Source organism: Pan troglodytes, chromosome 15 (assembly GCF_028858775.2).
Source record: "Pan troglodytes isolate AG18354 chromosome 15, NHGRI_mPanTro3-v2.0_pri, whole genome shotgun sequence".
In the NCBI taxonomy this organism is placed as follows: Eukaryota; Metazoa; Chordata; class Mammalia; order Primates; family Hominidae; genus Pan; species Pan troglodytes.
The window spans coordinates 55,994,262-56,019,139 of record NC_072413.2 but is presented as its reverse complement, the minus strand read 5'-3'; the positions used below and the strand labels follow the sequence as shown (position 1 = coordinate 56,019,139).

The window sequence follows — 24,878 nt, the reverse complement described above, 5'->3', positions numbered from 1 at the left end:
TCCTGAATGGTAATGCCTAGGTTTTCTTGTAGGGTTTTTATGGTTTTAGGTCTAACATTTAAGTCTTTAATCCATCTTGAATTGATTTTTGTATAAGGTGTAAGGAAGGGATCCAGTTTCAGTTCTCTACATATGGCTAGCCAATTTTCCCAGCACTATTTATTAAATAGGGAATCCTTTCCCCATTGCTTGTTTTTCTCAGGTTTGTCAAAAATCAGATAGTTGTAGATATGTGGCATTATTTCTGAGGGCTCTGTTCTGTTCCATTGATCTATATCTCTGTTTTGGTACCAGTACCATGCTGTTTTGGTTACTGTAGCCTTGTAGTATAGTTTGAAGTCAGGTAGTGTGTTGCCTCCAGCTTTGTTCTTTTGGCTTGGGATTGACTTGGCAATGCGGGCTCTTTTTTGGTTCCATATGAACTTTAAAGTAGTTTTTTCCAATTCTGTGAAGAAAGTCATTGGTAGCTTGATGGGGATGGCATTGAATCTATAAATTACCTTGGGCAGTATGGCCATTTTCATGATATTGATTCTTCCTACCCATGAGCATGGAATGTTCTTCCATTTGTTTGTATCCTCTTTTATTTCCTTGAGCAGTGGTTTGTAGTTCTCTTTGAAGAGGTCCTTCACATCCGTTGTAAGTTGGATTCCTAGGTATTTTATTCTCTTTGAAGCAATTGTGAATGGGAGTTCACTCATGATTTGGCTCTCTGTTTGTCTGTTATTGGTGTATAAGAATGCTTGTGATTTTTGTACATTGATTTTGTATCCTGAGACTTTGCTGAAGTTGCTTATCAGCTTAAGGAGATTTTGGGCTGAGACAATGGGGTTTTCTAGATATACAATCATGTCATCTGCAAACAGGGACGATTTGACTTCCTCTTTTCCTAGTTGCATACCCTTTATTTCCTTCTCCTGCCTAATTGCCCTGGCCAGAAGATTAACTCTAGTTTTGAAAGAATTTCCGTTCTGGGTAAAATGCTCTCAAACAGCATTGCATATATAGAGAAATCCTTCATAAAATGAAGACTCATTCAATGCAGCAAACTTCATTGTTGTTTTATTTTAAGAAATCGACACAGCTACCCCTGCCTTCAGCAATCACCACCTGATTAGTCAGCAGCCATCAGCATTGAGGAGGACCCTCCATCCAGCAAAAATAGTCTGTGAAGGCTCAGATGATCATTAGCATTTTTTGGTAATAAAGTATTTTTAGTTAAAGTATGGATGTGTTTATTTAGACATAATGCAATCTCACACTTACTAGACTATACTATAGTGCAAATATAACTTTTACAGACACTGGGAAACCAAAAAATTTGTGTGACGTATCTTATTGCAGCATTTGCTTTATGATGGTGGTCTGGGACTGAACCTACAATATCTCCAAGGTATGTCTGTGGTTGGTTTTAATGTACAAAATGAATGAAATTGGTATGGCAAAGGGCCAGCTTGCCTATATGGTGACTGAATTAGATTAGTGTCTTAGTTTGAGCTCTCCCTAAAAGTAGACCCTGTGACAGGATTGGGTATAAGGAGTTTATTTGGGAGGTGATCCCAGGAAGTATGGAAGTATGGAGAGGGAGTGAGGAAGTGAGGTGGGGAGGGTGGAAAGCCAATCAATAGAGGAGATGCTAATGAATGGATTAAATGGATTACTGCTGGAGCTCCTTGCTGCTGGGGATTCTCTGGGAAGCTGTGTAGAACACATGTCAGAAATGAGGAAAACTGGGGGATTTACCTGATGTAATGAGGCAGAATAGTGGCTTCCCCAAAAGATGTCTACCTCTTAATCCCTGGAACATGGGGATATGTTACCTTACATGGCAAGAGCTAGTTAGCAGTTGTGATTGACTTAAGGACCTGGAGATGGGGAGATTATCACAACGGTCTTTCTGAGAGAGAATTAGGAGGGTTAGAGTCAGAGAAGAAAATATGACAGTGGGAGGCAGAGCTTGGAGAGTGGCGGTGGGGAAGAGAGAGAGAGAGAGTTGAAGATGTTATGCTATTGACTTTGAAGATGGAGGAATAGGCTATGAGCCAAGGATTGCATGTGGATTCTAGAAGCTGGAAAAGGCAAGGAAAAAGATTCTCTCCTAGATCCTCTAGAAGGAACTAACCCTGTTGACACCTTGACTTTAGGCCATGAGTCTGATTTTTGGCCTTTCTGCCTCCAGAAATATAAGATAACAAATGTGTGTTGCTTTATTCCACTGTGTTTGTGGTATTGTTATAGTAGCTTTAGGAAACTACTATACTATACCAGTGTATTAATATACTTGCAGCCCTCCTTGGTTGCAGATGGCTCCTAGGGTGATACCTTCTCTGTGTTTCTGGCCAATCCACTGAAGGCTAACCTGAACAGAGGTTTTGTTTGATCAATGAAATGTGAAAATGTCCTCATAAATGCTTGGAACGAGCTCTTCTGGGTTGTTTCATATGAACAGTCCAGGTTTCTGAGCCTCTCTGACCATTCCCTACCTGTCTCTTCTCCTGGCCCTTTCTCCTCTGGCTGGTCTTTAAATGTTGGGGAACCAGAATTATGATCTTGACCTCCAGTCTCACTCTGTGATAGATAATTTTATGTGTCAACTTGACTGGACCATGGGTGCCCAGGCATTTGATCAAACACTATATTGGTCATGTTTGTGAGGGTGTTTCTGGATGAGATTAACATTTTGTATTAGTCCATTTTTATACTGCCATGAAAAAATACCTGAGACAGTGCAACTTACAAAGAAAAAGAGGTTTAATGGACTCAATTCCACATGGCTGGGGAGGCCTCACCATCATGGCAGAAGGCTAAGGAGGAGCAAAGGCACATCGTACATGGCAGCAGGCAAGAGAGCATGTGCAGGGGAATGGCCCTTTATAAAACCAACAGATCTTGTGAGACTTAATCACTATCATGAGAACAGCATGGGAAAAACCCACCCCCATGATTTAATTATCTCCCACCAGGTCCCTCCCAAGCCATGTGAGGATAGTGGCAGTTACAATTCAAGATGAAACTTGGGTGAGGACACAGGCAAACCGTATCGCATTTGAATCTGTAGACTTGGTTAATACCCTCCTAATGTGGGCGGGCTTCATCCAATCCATTGAAGGCCTAAATGGAACAATAAGTCCAACTGCCCTATGAAAAGGGGCAATTCCTCCTGTCTGACAGCCTGAAAACTGAGACATTGTTTTTTTCCCTCTGTCTTTGGGCATGAAACACCAGCTCTTCCCGGGTTTTGAGCCTGCAGGCTTTTGCACTACATCAGCTCTCCTGGTTCTCAGGCCGTTGGACTCAGGCTGGAACTAAACCAGTGGCTCTCCTAGATCTCCAGTTTACAGGCAGTAGATCTTGGAAAATCTCAGTTTTCATTATCACATGAGCCAACGCCTTATAATAAATCATTCTCTCTCTCTTCAGCATTGCTCATTCTGAGTTTTAAGGTTCACTCTAAGATTTCTGCCACTCAGTTGGCTGTTGCCCAGTGGAGAGCTAAGGATGCTGCTACCCTGGCACACAGGACTGAATTGGAAAAGTCCTTGGCGAACATGGAACTAAGAGATCCAGTTTATTTTCTCTGAATGAGAAAGACATATACAAAGAGAGTCCCTTCACCCCACACACACCACAGACAGGAAGAGAGAAATAGGGAGAGAAAGATAATAGAGCAACAGAACCAGGCAGACATCCAGACACAGAGTCAAGAGAGAAAGAGACAAGGGGAGGGAGAGAAAGGACAGACAGACACAAATCACAATGTGATATGCAGAGACACAATAAGAGACAGAGACAGAGAGAGACACATAGAGGCAGAAAGAGAAGCACATTTGTCAGAGAGAGGGAACAGAGAGGATAAGGTAAAGGAGTCAGAATACCAGGTGAGCTAATACACGCTGCCTCCCAGCTTGAGTATCCCCCATCTCCAGAACTCAGGAAAGCCCTGTGGGCTGTGATAAGGTCTCCTTGGCCCACCTGCCCTCACCCCTCCCCAGAGTGACCCATGGGTGTACTGAACAGGCTTTAGAGCCATAAAGGTCTGAGTTCCCATTCCAGATCAGCTACTCTTTAGCTGTGTGACTCTGAGCACTACTTGAGCTTCATTTTCTTCATCTGTAAAATAGTGGATAATAGTATCTACCTTGCAAAATTTTTGTGAGGTGTTTAACAGATCTTAATTATTATTTCAGACAAATCCTGGATCTCTTCTGGCTCCCATCCCTTCCCCTTTAGTAAAAGGGAATTTATGCATATATCTGGGATAAATATAGTCCATAAAACTTTGTTACTGGAAATAAGTGAAAATTAAACATACTCCTCTAAATAAACAGTTTGGGATACTTTTCAGCCACAGCCCATTAAAACACATCCATTGGTAGGATGCATGGAAATGTTATTTTATTTTTTTAAATTATATTTTATTATTATTTTTTTGAGACAGAGTCTCACTCTGTCACCCAGGCTGGAGTGCAATGGTGTGATCTTGGCTCACTGCAACCTCCACCTCCTGGGTTCAAGCGATTCTCCTGCCTCGGTCTCCTGAGTAGCTGGGACTACAGGCGCATGCCACCATACTCGGCTAATTTTTGTATTTTTAGTAGAGACGGGGTTTCACCTTGTTGGTCAGGGTGGTGGAAATGTTATTTTATCTGCAGCTGCATCTTCGATCTTCACACGTTTTTTGTTCAGCAGAAAAACTAGGAGAGTGGCAAGTTGCTACACCTGGGACTCGTATACACAAGAGGGTGCTGGCGAGCATGAGAGAGGATCTATTTTTAATAACCCATGACTACTTTTTTATAAAAAAATTAGTTTTTAATTGACAAATAAAAATCATATATTTATCAACATGACTATTGAAATTCAAAACAACATGATGTTTTGAAATATGTATACATTGTAGAAAGGCTAAATCAAGCTAATAACATACTTAGTCTTACCTCACATACTTAGCATTTTTGTGGTAAGAACACTTAAAATCTACTCTTTTAGCAGTTTTCAAGAATACAATACATTGCGATTAACAATAGTTATGTGTTGTACAATAGATCTCTTGAACTTATTCCTCCCATCTATATCCTTTGACTAATATCTCTCCAACGTGACCCCCTCCTACACCTGGTAACCACCATTCTCTGCTTCTGTGATTTATACTTTTTCAGATTCTACATATAAGTGAGATTGTGCGATATTTGTCTTTCTGTGCCTAGCTTATTTTGCTTAACATAATGTCCTCCAGGCTCATCCATGTTGCTGTAAATGATAAGATTTTATTCTTTTTTATGGCTGAATAATATTCCACTGTGTTTATATACAGTACCACATTTTCTTTATTCATGTGTTGACTGGCACTTGATTCTGTATCTTGAGTATTGTGAATAGTGCTGCAGTGAACATGAGAGTGCAGATATCTCTTCAACATACTGATTTATTTTCCTTTGAATATGTACCCAGTAGTGGGATTGCAGGGTCACATGATAGTTCTATTTTAATTTTTTGAGGGAACTCCATACTGTTTTCCATAATGGCTGTACAACTTACATTGCCACCAACAGTGTACAGGGATTTCCTTTTCTTTACATCCTTGCCAAACCTTGTTATCTTTTGTCTTTTTGATAATAGCCTTTCTAATAGGTGTGAATTCATATCTCGTTGTACATTTAATTTGCTTTTCACTGATAAGCAAATTAATTAGTGATGTTGAACATTTTTCATGTACTTTTTGACCATTAGTATGTCTTTTTTTTTTTGAGAAATGTCTATTCAGTCCTTCCCCCATATTTGTTTTCTTGCTATTCAGTTGTATGAGTTCATTATATATTTTGGGTATTAACCCCTTATCAGATATATAGTTTGCAAATATTTTCTCCCATTCTATAGCTTGTCTTTTCACTCTGTTGGTTGTCTCCTTGGCTATATGGAAGCTTTTTAGTTTGATAAAATCCCGGTTTTCTATTTTTGTTTTTGTTTCCTGTGCTTTTGGAGTGATAGCCAAAAAATCATTGCCATGTCCAGTGTCATAAAGATTTTCCCCTTTATTATCTTCTAGTAGATTTATAATTTCTGGTCTTATATTTAAGTTTTAATTCATTTTGAGTTGATTTTTGTATATGGTGTGAGATGAGGCTGTAAGTTTATTCTTTTGCGTGTGGATATCCAGTTTTCACAAAACAATTTATTAAAGAGACTGTCCTTTCCCCATTGTGTGTTCTTAGCACCTTTGTTGAAAATCAATTGATGGTAAATGCATGAATTTATTTCTGGGCTCTCGAGTCTGTTCCATTGGTCTATGTATCTGTTTTTATGCCAATGCCATGCTGTTTTGGTTATGTAATATATTTTGAAGTTAGGTACTTTGATGCCTCCAGCTTTGTTTGTTGTTGTTGTTGTTGTTGTTGTTGAAGATTGCTTTAGCTATTTTGTGGTCTTTTGTGGTTCCATACAAATTTTAAGATCGTTTTTCTCTATTTCTGTGAAAAATGTCATTGGGATTTTGGTAGAGATTGCATTGAATATGTAGATGGTTTTAGATTATATGGACATTTAAATAATATTAATCTAGTCTGTGAACATGGGGTATCTTTCCATTTATTTGTGTCTTCTTCAATCTCTTTCATCAATGTTTTATAGATTTTAGTGAAGAAGTCTTTCACCTCCTTGATTAAATTTATGCCTGAGTGTTTTTTTTGTAGCTATTGTGAATGGAATTGTTTTCTTGATTTCTGTTTTAGATAATTCGTTGGTAGGATATAGAAATGCTTGATTTGTGCATGTTGATTTTGTATACTGCAAATTTACTGAATTTGTTTATAACTTCTAACCATTTTTTTGGTGGAGTTTTTAGTTTTATATTTTTAGACAAATAAGATTATGTCATCTGCAAACAGCGACAATTTAAGTTCTTCCTCTTATTATTTTGAGACAGGGTGTTGGTCTGTTGCCAAGGGTGGAGTGCAGTGGCATGAACACAGCTCACCGCAGCCTCAACCTCCTGGGCTCAAGCAGTCCTCTCACCTCAGCCTCCTGAGTAGCTGAGACTACAGGTGTGCCACTACACCCAGCTAATTTTTGTATTTTTTGTAGAGACAAGGTTTTGCTATGTTGCCCAGGCTGGTCTTGAACTCCTGGGCTCAAGTGAGCCACCCGCCTCAGCCTCCTGAAGTGCTGGGATTACAGATGTGAGCCACTGTGCCCAGCCAAAGTTCTTCCTTTATAATTTGGATGGCTTTTATTTGTTCTCCTACCTAATTGTTCTGGCCAGGACTTCCACTGCTAAGTTGAATATAAGTGGCAAGAGTGAGCATCCTTGTCTTGTTCCTGATCTTAGAGGAAAGGCCCTCAGCTTTTCACCACTGAGTATAATATTAGCTGTGGGCTTGTTATATATGACCTTTATTCATGCCTACTTTCTTTTCTGTGTACTTTTCTCTCTACTAGAAGGAGACCAGAGGCCTTATGATAGCACTGTGCTCTTGGATTTGCATTAAATAAAATTTCAAGAAAGATAACAAAACAGTGGGATTAGAGTGAATCTGTAGCTGTGGGCTGAGCTGTGAGCCAAGTGGAAAGGCTCTAACTTCTTGTGTTCACTATCAGCAATCTACTGTCAATTTTAGTTTGCAAAGGTTTATGGAATTTTGGGAGTTTTGTTGTAAAATGTGTGTTTTTTCTTAATTTAAAAGTAGTGAGAAATTGTGATTTGCTAAATCCTAAAAATACAGAGAATAAAAGAAAAATCACCGATAATTCTACTACCCAATTAATCAATCAACTGAATTGATTAATTCAGTTAACATTTTGATGTGCATTGTTCAAATTTTACACGTAATATTTTTTATCTACAAACTCAGGCTTACATTATACTACAGTTTTTTCCTTTGCAATGTGTAAGTTGAACAACATCTTGCCCTTAAGTATTTTAAAAATAATTTTATTTTCATATAATACTCTGTAGACATAACCTAAGGTTTTGTTTTCCCTTGAGTGTTTAAACCAATCCTGTTTTGTTGGATATTAATATTGTTTACATGCTCCTTTTTATTATAAATATTTTGTGAACATGATTTAAACAAAATTTTTGTGCACATTCATGGTTAATCCTTTAAGATACATGTCTTCTATAACTGGAGCTTCGTATAAAACATTTTAACCTTAATAAAGCTTTTGATATGGATTGCAAATCTCCCCTCCACCTCTTTACCTTTGAAAAGCTGTATCCATTCATACTTCTTTAATTACTGTGATGTTTGTCTATTTTTTAAAAATTGCAGTTGTCAGTTTTCCTATTTATAAATAATCATCTTTAAATTTTTTTAAATTTAAATTTAAATTTTATTTTTTTTTTGTAGAGACAGGAGTCTCGCTATGTTATCTAGACTGGTCTCAAGCAATCTGCCTGCCATGGCCTCCCGAAGTGCTGGGATTACAAGCATGTGCCAGTGTGTCTGGCCATCATCTTTTTTTTTTTTTTTTTTAACTAAAAATATTTCTTTATAATTTTCTTTCTTCTTGCATTGCATTCTCTTATCATTTTCTACTCCTTAAGTTTTAAAACATTCATTGCATAAAATTTATATTTATTGCGACTTGAATGTTTTACCGAAAACTGTTTACAGGATCCTCATGAATGAGAATCATGCTTACTCAAAGATTGTGAACTCACTTAAATAAATATTTTCTGAAAGAAGGAAAAATACTTATTAAGCACCTGAGTGTTCAATACTATGCAGAAGACCCTGGCGGATACCTGAGAAGCACAAGGCATGGCGCTCCGGGGTCTCATGTTCTTAGATGGGGAAATGTCATCAAGCTCACAGTCTAAGAATAGTGTTTCCTCAACCTTTTTAGACCTATGCCCACCAGAATACTTACTCACTATCCTCTCTCTCCAGCCAAGAATATTTTGCCTGGCTTTCCCACTTTGTGTTATGAATTACTGAACTAGATCAATGGAACATGCTCCTTCAGATATCTGTGCACATGTAAACATCTTGCACTGATGTGCCTTCTTGCCTTCAGTGGAGAATTTCTTCATTAGATAATCATCCAAAGTAGGACTCTGTGAAATTTACTCTAAGAACCTAAGATGTGGACAGTTTACCAGTGAAGCCTGGATTGGTAAGGCCTAAGTTAAAATGCTCCTCTTGGTGATGAGTTTCCTACAGTACACAAGCCTATCAGTGCCTTGGACCCTGGGTTGGTCTTTGCCTCCTCTTCCTCTTCTCCAGGCTATCGCTATCCTGCACCATCTTGCCTCCTCCACTAGGTGCTCATATTAACATTCCTGCCTCCACCTCTCTTTTGATTTGCCCTATTTATTGTATAATACCCAACTGAGTCCCTGATTGCAAGCATCTTGCTTCAAAGTTTGGTGGGTTCTGCCTTGCACTCTAGCAACTGGCTTTCCTCCTCTGTTCTTCACTCTTTAGTCCCTACATTGCTGCTTGTCATCCACTTCTTATAGACTTGGTGGCCTAACCCCTTTCTCACTGGAATTAGGTCTTATAACTTCTGCTGACCCACTTTAGAGCATAATGCCTGATCGAACACAATGTACATAATAAATATTTGTTGAATGAACAAATTGGAAACATTATCTTGCTTCTATTTAAATATGTGTCATGGGCTTAAATGAGACGTATTTACAAAATACTCGTATTTTACTTACCTTTCTTCCCCTCCTGCACTGGATTTCTGTACTAAACACTTTGCATTTGTTATTTCTAATCTTCACAACAATCTTGCAAGACAGATGTTGCCATCTCTCTATATAAGGAAGCTGTGGGTCCAGAGTTTCTCCAGATTCACTCAGTGAATCAGTGGTGGATCTTACTTCTCCACGGAACCACTCCTAGAATCACTAACCCCTGGCCTTATTCTTGAGGTTCCTAGACTTTCTTCTTCTGACCTCCCCATGACCCTGCTCTTATCCTGATTGATCACCACTGTCTTTGTCTGAATCCCTTTGAGACAGAGGGAGCTAGGAGGGAAGGACAAGAGAGAGGTCTTGACAAGGGCTCTGCATGAGAGATTAAAGCCAGGACCTAAGGGAGGTAGAAGGGCCAAAGGTAGCTTCACATTTTCAACTTGAAGGAGCAGAACAGTGGTAGTATCACCAAAAGAAATTGGTAGTTCGAAAGTCTTACTCCTGGGTTTTAAAATCAGGTTTGAGTTCCAATGACTTTCTTTCTTTCTTTCTTTCTTTCTTTCTTTCTTTCTTTCTTTCTTTCTTTCTTTCTTTCTTTCTTTCTTTCTTTTTTTTGAGATGGAGTCTTACTCTGTTGCCCAGGCTGGAGTGCAGTGGTGTGCCCTTGGCTCACTGCAACCTCTGCCTTCTGGGTTCAAGTGATTCTCCTACCTCAGTCTCCTGAGCTGCGATTACAGGTGTCTGCCACCATGCCTTGGTAATTTTTTTTGTATTTTTAGTAGAGACGGGGTTTCACCATGTTGGCCAGGCTGGTCTTGAACTTCACCTGCCTCTGCCTCTCCAAGTGCTGGGGTTACAGGTGTGAGCCACCGTGCTCGGCCCCAATGACACCTTACCCTCTGGTTAACCATGAGCAAGTCTCTTAGCTTCCCTTGAGCCCCAGTTTCCTCATCTTTTCCCTGAGCATAATCTGACCTGACTTTCATGTTTGTCATTGGTTTGCTGTTCAAGTGATGCAATGCATGTGGCATGCTTTGTAAAGGGTGGAGCTGTGTGCATGCTAGCCATCATCAGTATTTTCAGATATATTATTACTAGAGTCAGATTGTAAATGGAGGCACCGACTTCTTGGTTAAAGTATATCTATGCCAGGGGCCAGCAAACTGTAGTCCATGGCCCATATGTAGCCTGCTGCATGCTTTTATATGGCTCCTGAGCAAAGAATGCTTTTTACATTTTAATAGGGTTGAAAAAAATCAAAAGAAAAATATTTATGACATTTGAAGATTACATGAAATTCAAATTTTAATATCCATAAATAAAGTTTATTGGAACATAGCTGAACCCATTTATTTATGTATTGTCTACGGCCACTTTTGTGTTATACAACATCAGAGTTGAGTAGTTGTGACAGAGACTATACGCTCTGCAAAACCTGAGATATTAACTATCTGACTCTTCATAATAAAAGTTTTCCACTCTGTTTCCTTCCTTCCTATCTGTTGAAGCTTCTGAAAAGCAGAGAAAATTTCAGGAAATCTTAAAAGTTTTTTTTACACTTATTTCTTTTGTTTGATAATGAAGGTAAAATGAGAATATATTTGTCTTTTTTTCCTCCTGTCTGATGCTTTTAAAAGTAAATCTTCATTCAATGTTGAAACATTATTATGACTTTGAAAGGTAATTAAGGGTAAAAAACCACCAACAAACTCAAACCAACCTTAACGTGGCCATTCTAACACATATTTCAAAAATGAAATTGATGCTTCCTTCTACTCTTGGCTTATTTATGTATTCCCAAATGGCTGTAACTATGGTCTACATAAAATTTCATAGTTGATCAGCCTTTTTCAGTTGGCTTTGTGAATATTACTTGGTCATTGCTTTTATTTTTCATAGTGGTTGTATTGCTATAGAATGGTACAGTTCACAAGTTATATGTCTTTCTGAAATACTTCTTATTCTTGCCTTTTATCCAATCCTTGCTTCTTCAAATATGATTGCAAATGCTTCTCTTTGGAGCCAGCTCTGGGCAACCTGGGCTTGCTTATTTTCCCTTCCTCCCTTAATCTCTGCCCTCTGATATTGATTCAAGCGCAGCATTCCCACTGAGCTTAGAAACTGAGAAAGATGAGAAATAAAGCCAAAGAAAAAGTGTCAGAGAATAAATGAACTTGATATTTTAAAGGTGATTTTCACTTTGCCCACACCTCCCCACTAATCATTCAATAATAATAGAAAAAACATTTAGCAAACAAAAATATTCTCCATTTATGTAATAATGATATGAGGGATGTTTGTGCTCTCCATTGCATTTCTAAATAAGTAGAAATAAAAATAAGGCCATTATCGTCATTATGTTATATTGTTAATCCTTTTACTATATTTAATACAAAAAAACTCTTTAATTTGTCAAATTAACTGAATACCATGAATTATGAGTAAAAGATGGTTATTTACATTTTATTATCTTATTTTTTCCTAGTGAGAAGCTGGATGGAAAAATTAAAAGACAAGGTAAGAAAAGTATTTTCTTCCATTGGATTATTTTTAGGGGCATATAGCTTTATTAAGCAAAAGATCTTCAGAGTAGTAGGGCTTTGGTTTATTATTCTGATTCTGGTAATCTATCTAAAGATTCAGGGCAACTTGCAGTACCCTGCAAAGAAGAAGCCCTTCCCTTTAAATCCCTTCTTTTAGAATACAGGAGATACCTTATTCTTTGGAGCACCATTCACTCTTATAAAAGTATAAGAATTTACCTTGTTTGATATGCTCCACAGAATAATATCGTTGACATATCAAAGTGAAGTTTCTTTTCGGGAATTTCAGGATTGTCATCTCATTCCATCTGGTTTTTTTTTTTTTTCTAATATGAGACTCTCTAGGTGTGTAGTTTATCACAGTGCTGCCACTTACTAGGTATTGATTAGCTGACCTGTCTGGAATGGCCAACTATAGATAAAGATTTTCTTTTTTTGCATTAATTCTGCCATCTACATAGTGATTGACAATGTTAACTTCCGGGTTGATATTGTTCATTTTCTTTTGATTTTCAATCCTCTCCAAGTTTTCACTTTTGGTTACTTGGTAATTTTAAACTGAATTACTCATAAAGATATTGATGGAGTCCTGAATTCCTTGTTGTAGCCAGTGTCAGATCCCATTATTACAGCCCAGCTCAGATTTCACTGGGATTTCAGCTAAATGGAAATCTTTTCAGTGGTCAGATATTGAGTTGCCTTCAATTCACCAGTCTCAATATATTTCTGTTGATGGCATTCCATATCTTTTTTATTACCTGCAGTCAATTTCCCTCATATTTGAATTATTAATATTATTTTGCTACAGCTTAATATTAAGGAATACGACATTCAATTGCAAATAAATTTATATAATTGTATTAATTCTCCTTACTATTTCTGCTTCTCAGTAAAATTTAGCACAGATAGTTTTTGAGAATGAGACTGTTTGTGTTCATATAAATTAAAAGTGACATTGAAAAATTTTAAGCCTGTTGAGGTCAATGGAGGCCATTTTAGTATTTGTAATGGGTCCAATTGTGAAGAGAGGTGGGCTGGGATCAGATGGACTGAGAAAAACTTGGGGGGAAGAAAAGCTCAAAAGTTTAGAACTGGATATATTTACATTGGTAGTGTTTCTTGTTATTTTTCAGGGAAAAATATGATGCAATGAAAATTAAACAGGATTTGTTATGTTAACCTAGGAATTCATATATCATTGTTTCCATAGAAAGTATCCTGAGTTATTTAAGAAAGGGACCAAAAAAAAAGGCTTAAGAAAATAAATTTTGGCATGTAAACAGTTTTGAAATTTGATATTGTTAAATTTCTTATCTGCATGTATATATAGCTTTACCATTCCCTAAAAAAATCTGTACAGCTTTAGAGAAAGGCTATATTTTTTTATTCCTATGAACCCTTTATTCTTATCTTGTCTCAAAATCTTGGTACCTTTTTCTTGCTCCTTTTTATCAAGAGAAATAATTTTGTATGTGACCGCTAGTTTTCTGGCTTATTTTGAAGTTTTTCCAGCTTTCTCATCACTTTCTTCCGTAGTATTTTTTTCAGCATATTTTAATTAAAAAAATTGTAAGAAGAAAATTTTGGATTCCAATAGTGACTGTCATATGTGCCTATATCTTCATCTTTTGACTCTTGGAGGAACTCTTTAAATCTTCCCCATATTCCCTGCCTTCTTCCATGCTTGAACGATTACATGCTAATTTGATATGTATATTTTATATGTATATACACACATATGTACATATATCTTCATTTAACAAGTCTTACAGGTGATCCTGATACATGCTGGAGTTTGAGAAGATACATGTACATAGATCTTACACACATATATATATATACATATATCTTCCTCACTCTGTCCATCCATCCATCCATCCATCCATCATCTATTAAAGTCTTGTTAGTCATTATCTTCAGAAACTATTTGAGTACAAAACTCTTTGTCTCTTTGATGAAAGTCACAGAATCCCTTAGAACTAAAAACTAAACTACATGCCCAACCTGGCTCTTCAGGCAAGCCAGGACACTCTGTCAGGTTAGCTTCATTTAATTGTTCCAGTATTGAGTCTCTGTTGGTTAGCTGGATTCTAGAAAGGGTGGTGTTTTCAAAAGTTCTGAATTATTCCTCTTGTTGTTGTAGTTTAGTCTTTCTATATTAAGATTAAGATCAGCTGTGAATGATAGACAATCCGCCCCCACCCCCAATGACAATGGCTTAGCTAAGATAGAAGTTTGTTATCTTTCTCTCTCTCTCTCTTTTTTTTTTTTTGCAGAGTCTTGCTCTGTCACCCAGGCTGGAGTGCAGTGGCATGATCTTGGCTCACTGCAACCTCTGCCTCCTGGGTTCAAGCGATTCTTATGCCTCAGCCTCCTGAGTAGCTGGGATTACAGACATGCACCACTATGCCCAATTAATTTTTGTATTTTTAGTAGAGATGAGGTTTTACCATGTTGGCCAGGGTGGTCTTGAACTCTTGGCCTTATCTGACCTGCTTGCCTCGGCCTCCCAAAGTGCTGGGATTACAGGCATAAGCTACTGTGCCCGGCCCCTATTGTCTCTTCTTTTTAAGTCTGGAGATAGTCACAGGTTAGTGGGGAGTTACACAGTGAGAGCGGCCCAAGCTTCTTCTATTTGATGCTCCACCATTTGTGACCTTCATTCCCAAGGTCACCTCATGATCCTGGATGGCACTTCTGACTTAGCTATGTGCATATTCTAGCCAGAGGAAGGAGGAAAAAGGGGGAGGCTAATGACACCCCTTTCTTTTTAAAAGGGAGGATAAAAGCACTGTCATTCTTAAAGGGGAAGAATAAAGGCTCTGCTCCCCTTTTATAGAACGTATCTTGAAATTTTCTTATGCCACTGACATATCATCTTCTTGGTGAAACTTACCACATGGTTGTACCCAGCTTCCCAGCAGGCAAGAAGTCATCTTTATTTTGTGCCCAGTCCCAAATTGGAAGCTCTTTTGCTATAGAAGAAGAAAAGAATGGATATTGAAGGACACTTCCTGTATTAATTCCATCATTAACTGTCTTCTTGGCTAATCCAAGTTGGTGATCCTTGTTAGGCAAGTTTTAACTTGGCTACCCATTAGTATATCTTCTCAGCATCTAAATTGATTTTCAAAACTGAAGATGCATAACAATTTTAATTGTGTAATAAAGACCAGACCTGTTGTTATATCAATACAACCAATCTATTTCTTCTAGCTTTAGGAAACCATCCAGAAAATGCATGGCCCAGACTATACTTCATAGCAGCGATTCTCATTGTATGGTCTGGACTAGCAGCATCAGTATCACCTGGAGCTTGTTGGATGTGCAAATTCTCAGACTCCACCATAGACCTACCTCCCAGGAACTCTGGGAATGGGGCCCAACAATCTGCATTTTAGTAAGTCTTGCAGGTGTTCCTGATCCATGCTGGAGTTTGAGAATAACCATTGCACAGAAATCGTAAGGATGCTGTGTCAATTCTGCAGACTTTAGGCAGTACAGCATATCATTTGGTTTCCTATGGCTTTCTTGATGACAGCTATTCTGAACAAATATGTTATCCTAAGAAGGAAGGATACCTTTCTTGTTGACTTCAAACAAACAAAACTTCAAAACCAAACAAAAACAAGTATATTTAGCCATATTTGACTTATAATTTACTTTAAAATTTAAAACTTTATTTGGAAATAATTTAAAATTTACAGACGAGATACAAGAGTAAGAATGGTGCAAAGAACATTCCTACACCTTTACCTGGATGCGCCTGTTGTTTGCATTTTACCCCATGTGCTTTATCATTTGCTGTCACATTCTCTTTTTTCCTGAACCATTTGAGGATAAGTTGCATGTGTTGTGGCCTGTTTACCCTTATATATTTCAGTGTATATTTCCTAAGAATGAATATATATTTTAAGCAGATCTCTGTGCAGTTATTAGCTGGAGTATATTCAATATCGATATAATACTTTTATGGAATCTGGCATTCATATTTCAGTTTTTTCAACAAACCCAAAATATCCTTCATAAGAGCATTTTTTCTCCTCTCTCACAGAATCCACTTTAGGATTATGTAACACATTTAGTTGTCATGTTTCTTTAATTTCCTTTAATCTGGAACATTTTTATAGCCATCTTTTATCTTTTATGACATTAACATTTTTAAAGAACACAGTCTTTTTAAAAAACAGAATATACTTTAAGTTTGTTGGATGTTTTCTCATGATTAGATTCAGGTTATGCATTCCTGGTTGGAATAATACATTGGTGCAATTGTGTCTTTCTCAAGGTGTCACATCTCGGGGCACGTGTATATGCAATAATTTGGACAGAGAAAAAGTACTAGGCAGAATTTATAACTTAAAACTGTGCATGTTGTCTTATTTATTTTCATTGCTGAAGAAATCAAGTCATGAGCAATTCTAACAGAGGAGCTTATTTTCCCTTAGTCAGTTTTGAAAGAAGAATAGTTAAATTATATCTTAAGACGGTACGTTGCTTTGCTCCCATCTTGTAATTTACTTGTAATTTCAAAGCAAGGCAGATGCCACCAAAAAAGAAAAACAAAATAGAGGAGACAAAAAAGAGAGATGTAACTGAATTTTTGTGAAATCTACATAATTTAGAGCTCTAGCTAAATGTAACCATTCCCCAATGAAAGTATACTTTAAAACATCATGTTGTACATGATGAGTACGTACAGTTTTGTATGTCAATTTACAAATATATATATAAATTTGAAAAAATAAAGCTCCGTAAGTAAAAGACTTAAGTGTGTCAATAAGAAAGGCGGAAATGGTGACATATTTGAGAATACCGATGTTGTTGGTGTGGGATTAAGTTACAGAGTATGAGGAGACATGCACAGAGGCTGATCAAGTTGATCTTCCAAAAGTTCAAATGTTACTGTACATGAGAAGCCTAATCATCTGGGCTTAAAGTTTATCATATTTCAACATGTGTGTGTTTCCATACACTGGGAATAGTAATTAAAAATAATTCACAGTTCTTGTGTGAGCACCAACACTTTGATGTTGTTCAGTATTTTCCCACATGGAAAATTACAGAGTTTTTATAAGCCTTAAGTAGATTTGGAAGAACTTTAGAAAAAGTTTGGGCTTCTACAAAGCATATTAATTAGTTAATTAATTAATTAATTTATTTTTTATTATACTTTAAGTTCTAGGGTACATGTGCACAACGTGCAGGTTTGTTACATATGTATACATGTGCCATGTTGGTGTGCTGCACCCGTTAACTCGTCATTTACATTAGGTGTATCTCCTAATGCTATCCCTCCCCCCTCCCCTCACCCCACGACAGGGCCGGGTGTGTGATGTTCCCCTTCCTGTGTCCAAGTGTTCTCATTGTTCAATTCCCACCTATGAGTGAGAAGAAGGCATATTAATTTATTGAAAAATGTCTAGGCTTTGTTTCTTGGGGAAAAATACTTAGTATGCTGAGGAACAGTGCTATTGTTCTCAAATTAATGGAAAAATTTCCATATTTTGCCCTAAGTTAAGACTCTGGGAGGCAGAAACAGTGAGGGAGCTGGCTGAGCACAAGAGGAAAGTGCTGCTGTTTCATAAAGTCTGGTGTGTTCTTTGGATGTCCTGCTAGAAATGCTGGGAAAACATCACAGCCTGCATACTTCAGCACTTTCAGGAAAACTTTTATCCTCTGTCCTGCTCCATTTTTGGCTCACTTTGAAAAATACTAAAACAGTTTGTGCTGTATTAAAAATTTAAAAAATAGTCATATAAATGAATAGACTTATGAACAATTTAAATTGTTTATGTATTTTGCATGGGTAGACTTCTAGGAAGGGCTTCTTGGGAGGCAAACCATTACCTGTGTTCCCCCATGAAAGGGCTATAGGTTAGTACATACCCTGTTAGCCCATAGGAGTCTTATTGGCCAAGGTGTAGGGATCACTCTGAGTACAATGGCCTTGCCCTGAGCTTAGGTAGGTCCTGAGGTACTTACTCAAGTCCAGTGATCATCCTGCTCTCTGAGGATAAAAGTATCCATAGTGACACCTTGGAGACCCTGGAGACATCGATGAATTTGACACTTCCAGGATCTTTTGGAGGTATCGTGTTGTTGGCAGTGATCTTTGTGTACTTCTCTGCCACTTCCTTTCTTTGGGGCTGGGACATTCAGAATTCCCTCCCAACCTCCAACTTTGTCTTGTCTGTTGGGGGGGTGATTCCATTCACAGAAATCAGTCCATCCATTTTGTGTGCACACTCTCCCCTTGTCCTTGTCTTTTCTGCCTTTGCTCCAACATCTAACATTCCTCCTCTTGCCTTTGCAGGCCTTTTTTCCCCTTGTTTTCAGAAGCCCTCCCCTTTTACTCACAAGCATTTTCGTCTTTCTTTTCTTACTGTAATGCAGCCAAGACAGACAGAGAGGGAGACGAGAGGACCACCACTGTCAAGGCCCTCCTTTTACCCCCCAGCAAACACACTATTCCAGAGGACACTTTGACCTCCTTTAAGCTTGACTCTGGCTGATATTTCCAATTTATAGCATTTTAGTAGTCCTGGCATTCTCAGAGGCTTACTTCATCCATCTTTAATACAAATTATATTTCTGTCATCAGAACCTGAGGTTGACAAATGTGCATAAGCTAGTGGCCGGAGGTGCCACTAGGTCTGGCTGATTTATTTCAATACTTCTATGTATTTGAAATATCCCCAAAATAGGCCTGTCTCTCTCTCTGTTGCCTTCTCCCTAAAAAGTTACTGTATTTTAGGCTTAGTTTTATCTTATAACAAAGCAGACAGGAGAATTCAAAGTGTCTAAAAACCTGCTGCCATCCAGCAGAAATGAGAAACCCAGGGCGGCGCGCTCTGTTTAGCATCCTAATGTGTGTTTCCTTTTCTATGCAGGCTGGTTACATGTCTGGGATGCTGGTGCCTGTAGGGGTTGGGATAGCTGGAGCCTTGTTCATCTTGGGAGCCCTCTACAGCATTAAGGTTATGAATCGCCGAAGGAGAAATGGCTTCAAAAGGCATAAAAGAAAGGTATGGAACCAACAACAGCAAAACCTAATCAGTTTCAGAACATTCTTTGCTTACCTAATTTACTTAATAAAGCACACGGGGTTTAATGATGCTTGGGCGGTATTGACGTGCCCAGTGGTCTGGATTAGCTGCTGTAGCTCCTGCCTTGGCTTCGTTTGTTAGCGTGTCTCTTAAAGTGGGCCTGTTTCTCAGCTTTGCTCTGTGGCAGAAAGAGTTTAATGCTTTTCCGTTTTCTTTCTCTAGCAGAGAGAATTCAACAGCATGCAAGATCGAGTAATGCTCTTAGCCGACAGCTCTGAAGATGAATTTTGAATTGGACTGGGTTTTAATTGGGATATTCAACGATGCTACTATTCTAATTTTTATTTTGGAGCAGAAAAAAAAAAAAAAAAAGAACAACCTGCCACATTGCTGCTATCAGGCCGTTAGTCCTAGTGTCTGCTGGGTGCTGGGTAGTAGATTTTTCTTGTACTGAGCAGAAACGGCATGTTGTATACTAAACGTATCATGCAGTATTTGGTTTTATTCTGTAGTGAATTTTCCACAACCGTGGGCTACAACTCATAAATATGCAACATATATGTTTTTCAGTAGGAGTTGCTACATTAAGCAGAGTAAATATTTTGTAGTTTTCCACAGTGTCTTTTCCTTGGTTTGAATTACCTGCATTGAGAATAATGATTGTTGCCACCAAGGCATGCTTGACTTTGAGATATAAATCTTAACAAAGAATAACTTCTCAAGATATACTCTACCTACTTGAAACCATAGGCTTGTGGGCCATGGTACATACTGCATTTGCATCAAACTAGCAGTAACTCAGAATGAAATCATTTTCATTAAGAAGCTCTCTCAGCATATTAGGATTATATGTAGATTTGTATGTATTTTGCATTATGTACTTCAGTCTCCTAGTTTTATTATTCTCACCTTCCGTTTTATTCTTGGCGAGGAAAAAAATGCACTAGAAATAATACATTAAACTGACTCTTAGTCTTAATGTACGCTTGCTGTCTTAAATAGTGTGATTGAGTCCAACAGAGTCATACATGTTTATGATTAAGAGATATTCTTTTTGTATACTATTTGATTTTGCCGAGAAAAAATGAAGAAGAATTCAAGAATGAGATGAGGGTAGGTAAGCTCTCAGAGCATTTCTCTCTGCCATTTGGTTCTATGCTTATGTGGCTACTAATGTGACTAATTCAGAGTGTTGTATTTCCACATCTGTGGACTTCACCATGGAAAAGGTGGGCTACCATTGGTCCTTATATGGCTTTATTAGAAAAATAGACATTCTATCGTTTGTCTGCCCAGTGGCCAGAGTCCTGGTGAACAACAGAGCTCATGGGAAACCAGCCTCTCTCAGGGCACCCCGCTATGAGGATATTGAAGTATGTTCAGTCATTTCTCATCTCCCTTGGAATGTAATTCCCTGCCCTATACAAAATAGGATATTCCGATGCGCTATTTGAATCTAGGGATTGAGGATTTGTAGTTGAGTTTTGGGGTAAAGGCTTGGCTCGTTGCCATGGAAGAATAAAAGTTATTTATTAACAGTGCTGTCACTGTGGAGTACTTGTTGGTGTTTATTAGAAGTTGTCTACTATGTTCAAGAAAAGTTGCACAGTTATTCCTCATAGCTACTATGTGAGGTAGGACATATGTTTTTATTCTCCCATTTGACTGAAGATGGAACTGAAGCAGAGAAGTGAAATGATTTTCCAAAGTTGTACCCAGAGAGAATCAGCGTGAGAACCCACTTGGACCCAGCCATGCACCCTTATCTTCAGTTCAGTAACCTTTCCATAGACTTTGGTGGAAGCAGTGACATTTCAGGGTCCTTCTTTATTTTTTTTTTTTTTATTTTTATTTTTTTTTTGAGATGGAGTCTCGCTCTGTCGCCCAGGCTGGAGTGCAGTGGCGCCATCTCGGCTCACTGCAAGCTCCGCCTCCCGGGTTCACGCCATTCTCCTGCCTCAGCCTCCCGAGTAGCTGGGACTACAGGCGCCCGCTACCACGCCCGGCTAATTTTTTGTATTTTTAGTAGAGACGGGGTTTCACCGTGTTAGCCAGGATGGTCTTGATCTCCTGACCTCGTGATCCGCCCGCCTCGGCCTCCCAAAGTGCTGGGATTACAGGCGTGAGCCACCGCGCCCGGCCTCAGGGTCCTTCTTTAAAACAAAGGTTCTAAGGGAATAGCTGCCTGGTCAAGGAACGTTTGATGTGAATTTCCATCTTTGTTAAATGAATGATGCCTTTCTAATTTCTCTCTTACTCACACACAAGTTCTTTCCTTCCCCATCTCAGTTATTTCCTTTACAGTCATACATTTGAGTATCACCTCTGTGGAACTAATAGAGAAACCTTCCTAGAATCCATTTTTGAATAATGTCTGGCTCACAAGAACATTTTCATCAAATAATTTTAACTCTTTTTGCCAAGAGATGTAAGCAAATATGTGAAACTGATCAAGAGAAGTGAAAAGCTCTGTACAGTCAAATAGAAGTTAGCAATTGGCAAATTAGCTCAAGGTCAGATTTTAAAAATAGAATTCAGAACCATGACACTCAGAAGTGATTTGTAATTTCACGAGTAGAGACATCCTGATGTTGCATAAGGGATGTTTTCCTTTTCTAAGAGCAGCCCTTTGCTGTAAGTGTTTCTAAGGTTGGGAGTAAGTGAGCATGGTGTGGCATTACTGTCTTTGTATTCTTGACAAACTCTTTGTTGAGAATACATAATAGGCCACTTAACTGAGTAGCACATGGGTGATACTAATGGCCATTATTGCCTTGGGCTACTCAATCTATAGTCTTAACTAAACCATGGCTAATAGTTTGAATCTTCAAATTGTAGTGTAATAAATTCCCAAATAACAGACCCATCTTTTCATTTCTCAGAGGTCCGTGATGATGACATGTATGTGAATTTTGGCTTAACACAGTATCTCTGTGGTCCCTTTTGGGACACATGATTTCTTAAAGGAAAAGAGTATACTTAGAGTACATTTCTGTACAAACCCATTTAAACATCTGGATTGAGTGGAAGGTCGGTGGATGGTACAAATGAAATGTTTATTTTGGCCATTTTGCTTGCTGCTGGTGGCTGTGGAATAATGATTTTCAGTGGTTGGCTTAGATTATTAAGAGGATCAGAAAAGGTTGTCATATTTTAAACAAAACCTGGGATTAGGGATGCTGCTACGAGATGGAAGTGCTGGCCAGTGGTTATATAGTGGGCCAGTTGAGAAGTAGTAAATCAGGCACTTGTAGGTTTACCCAAAATAAGTGATAAGTATGCTTATATTTGCACAATTAAAATAGAAAGTCAACTTTTTATTCAAACAACTAGGCTTAAAACATTTAACAGTGAAACAAATAAAGCTGTCTGGAAAGGAGGGCTGATTCCTGCAGCTTCAGTTGTGAACACCATCCCCACTGGACTGAGTTTACCCAGCCAGAACTGCCAGCATCCCACCGCAGGGGCAGGAACTAGGTCTTCTTCTCGGAGGGAGAGGCAGTGTTTCCAGAATTTGCAGGCTCATAAAAATCACCTGGGACACTTGTGAAACATACAGATCTCAAGGCCTTGCCCCAGACCTGATGAGTTAGAATCTCCAGGGAAGGAGCTTGGGGTATTCATGCCCCAGCAAGCTTGGGAACACAGCTAGGAGGGATCTATCTAGAGAACCACTTCCTTATGATAGAGACAAGGTCATTTAAAGTCACAATGAGATACCACCTCACACCTATTGGGATGGCTATTATTCAATAAAACAAAATATAACAATTGTTTCTGAGGATGTGGAGAAATTGGAATCTTTCTATACTGTGGGTGGGAATGTAAAATGGATAGCCACTGTGGAAAACAGTATGAAGATTCCTCAAAAAATTAAGATAGAACTACCATATAATCCAACTATCCCACTTCTGGGCATATATCCAAAAGAATAGAAATCAGGATCTTGAAGAAGTATCTGTACTCCTGTGTTCATTGCAGTATTATTCACAATAGCCAAGATATGGAAATTGCATTGATAGATATGCAAATACCTATCAATAGATGAATGGATAAAGAAAATGTGGTATATACATACAGTAGAATATTATTCAGCCATAGGAAATAAGGAAATTCTGTCATTGTGACAATATGGATATACGTGGAGAACATTACGCTAAGTGAAATAAACTAGTGACAGAAGGACAAATGCATGATTGCACTTCTTTGAGGTATCCAAAATAATCAAACTCATAAGGGCAGAGGCAAAATGGTGCTTGCCACGGGCTGGGCAAAATTAAAGATGGGGAGATGTTGATTAATTATGTTTCAGTTATGCAAGATGAATAAGTTCTAGAGCTCTGCTGTATAACATAGTGCCTATAGTTAACAATATCGCAGTGTGCAGTTAAAAATTTGTTAAGAGGGCCAGGTGTGGTGGCTCACGCCTGTAATCCCAGCACTTTGGGAGGCCAAGGTGGGCAGATCATGAGGTCAGGAGATAGAAACCATCCTGGCTAACACGGTGAAACCCCATCTCTACTAAAAATACAAAAAATTAATTGGGCCTGGTAGCGCGCCTGTAGTCCCAGCTACTCGGGAGGCTGAGTCAGGAGAATCGCTTGAACCCGGGAGGTGGAGGTTGCCATGAGCCAAGATTGCGCCACTGCACTCCAGCCTGGCGACAAAGTGAGACTCCGTCTGAAAAACAAAAACAAAAACAAAAACAAAAAACAAAACAAAAATTTTTGTTAAGAGGGTAGATCTCACATTAAATGTTCTTAACACACACACACACACACACACACACACACAAAAGAGACAAGGAGAGCAGTCCCCTGTAGGAAGAGACACTTTCCCTGGTCATGCTATCCAATAAATCACACCTGCTGTGGAGAAAGGAGAAAGGAAAACAAAAGGAAAGAGAAAAGGATGGAAGCTACTAGAAAAAGAATAGAAGGCTGGGATGGAGAGAAAAGGGTTTCTCCCATACCCCTGATGTCTTTTTCTCTAATTAGAAAAGACAGTGCTTTTCTTTCCAACCTCTTTAGTTTTTTCTTTCCCATAAGCTGTTTCTTTCAGTAGCTGCTAGCTTAATTTATATGCAATATTTGGAGTTAATTAGTATCCCAGGGTAACAGATTCCCTTAGCGATGCCTTAGCTGTGGCTTCAGCTGATAAACTGCCTCAAATACAATTTTCCAGAAACACTTTCTTAAAGTACCTGTATCTCTTAACATAGGTCAAAACTGTATGAAGAAATTTTAAAGCCAAGTTTTAGAACACATTTAAAGTAATTTTTGAAGAGTCAATTAAAAGTGGTTTTTCATTTTATGATTTTTTCCCCCAAATGCTAAGCGTTAAAAGCCAAAACATTTTATATAGGTATCCGAAAATTATATAGAGTGCATGGAGCATACTGAATACCTCGCTCTTCCTTCTGTGTCTGCCTCCAGGTGTCTTCTTCCTGTAGAAGTCCAAATGAAACACCTTATTTCCAATCACAGCCACAACCTGGGGGAGAAGAATCAAATCCTCCACAGGGATTGTGATTTCTGTGGATATGAATAATCCATGTTCCTACCAGCCGCCAAAAAAACAGCTTTTGGAAACAAGATGTACTATTTGGTGCAAGGTTATAGCTACGTGACATTTTGGCAAGAC

General features: G+C 38.4%; 1 protein-coding gene across 2 annotated transcripts in view; it reads left to right on the top strand.

Annotated features, from left to right (window-relative positions):
- ARMH4 (armadillo like helical domain containing 4) overlaps positions 1–24,854 on the top strand; it is a 150,153-nt gene extending 125,299 nt beyond the window's left edge. Inside the window, exons 6-8 of one of the 2 annotated variants that reach the window (XM_016926140.4) lie at positions 12,129–12,160; positions 19,080–19,214; positions 24,671–24,854. In XM_016926140.4, the coding sequence (XP_016781629.1) occupies positions 12,129–12,160; positions 19,080–19,214; positions 24,671–24,766 (263 nt within the window). In that variant the 3' untranslated portion in view covers positions 24,767–24,854. Of the gene's footprint in view, positions 1–12,128; positions 12,161–19,079; positions 19,215–19,457; positions 20,772–24,670 lie in introns of those variants that run through there. The other variant, XM_522864.8, reaches the window with a different exon arrangement.
- The last annotated feature ends 24 nt before the right edge of the window (positions 24,855–24,878 follow it).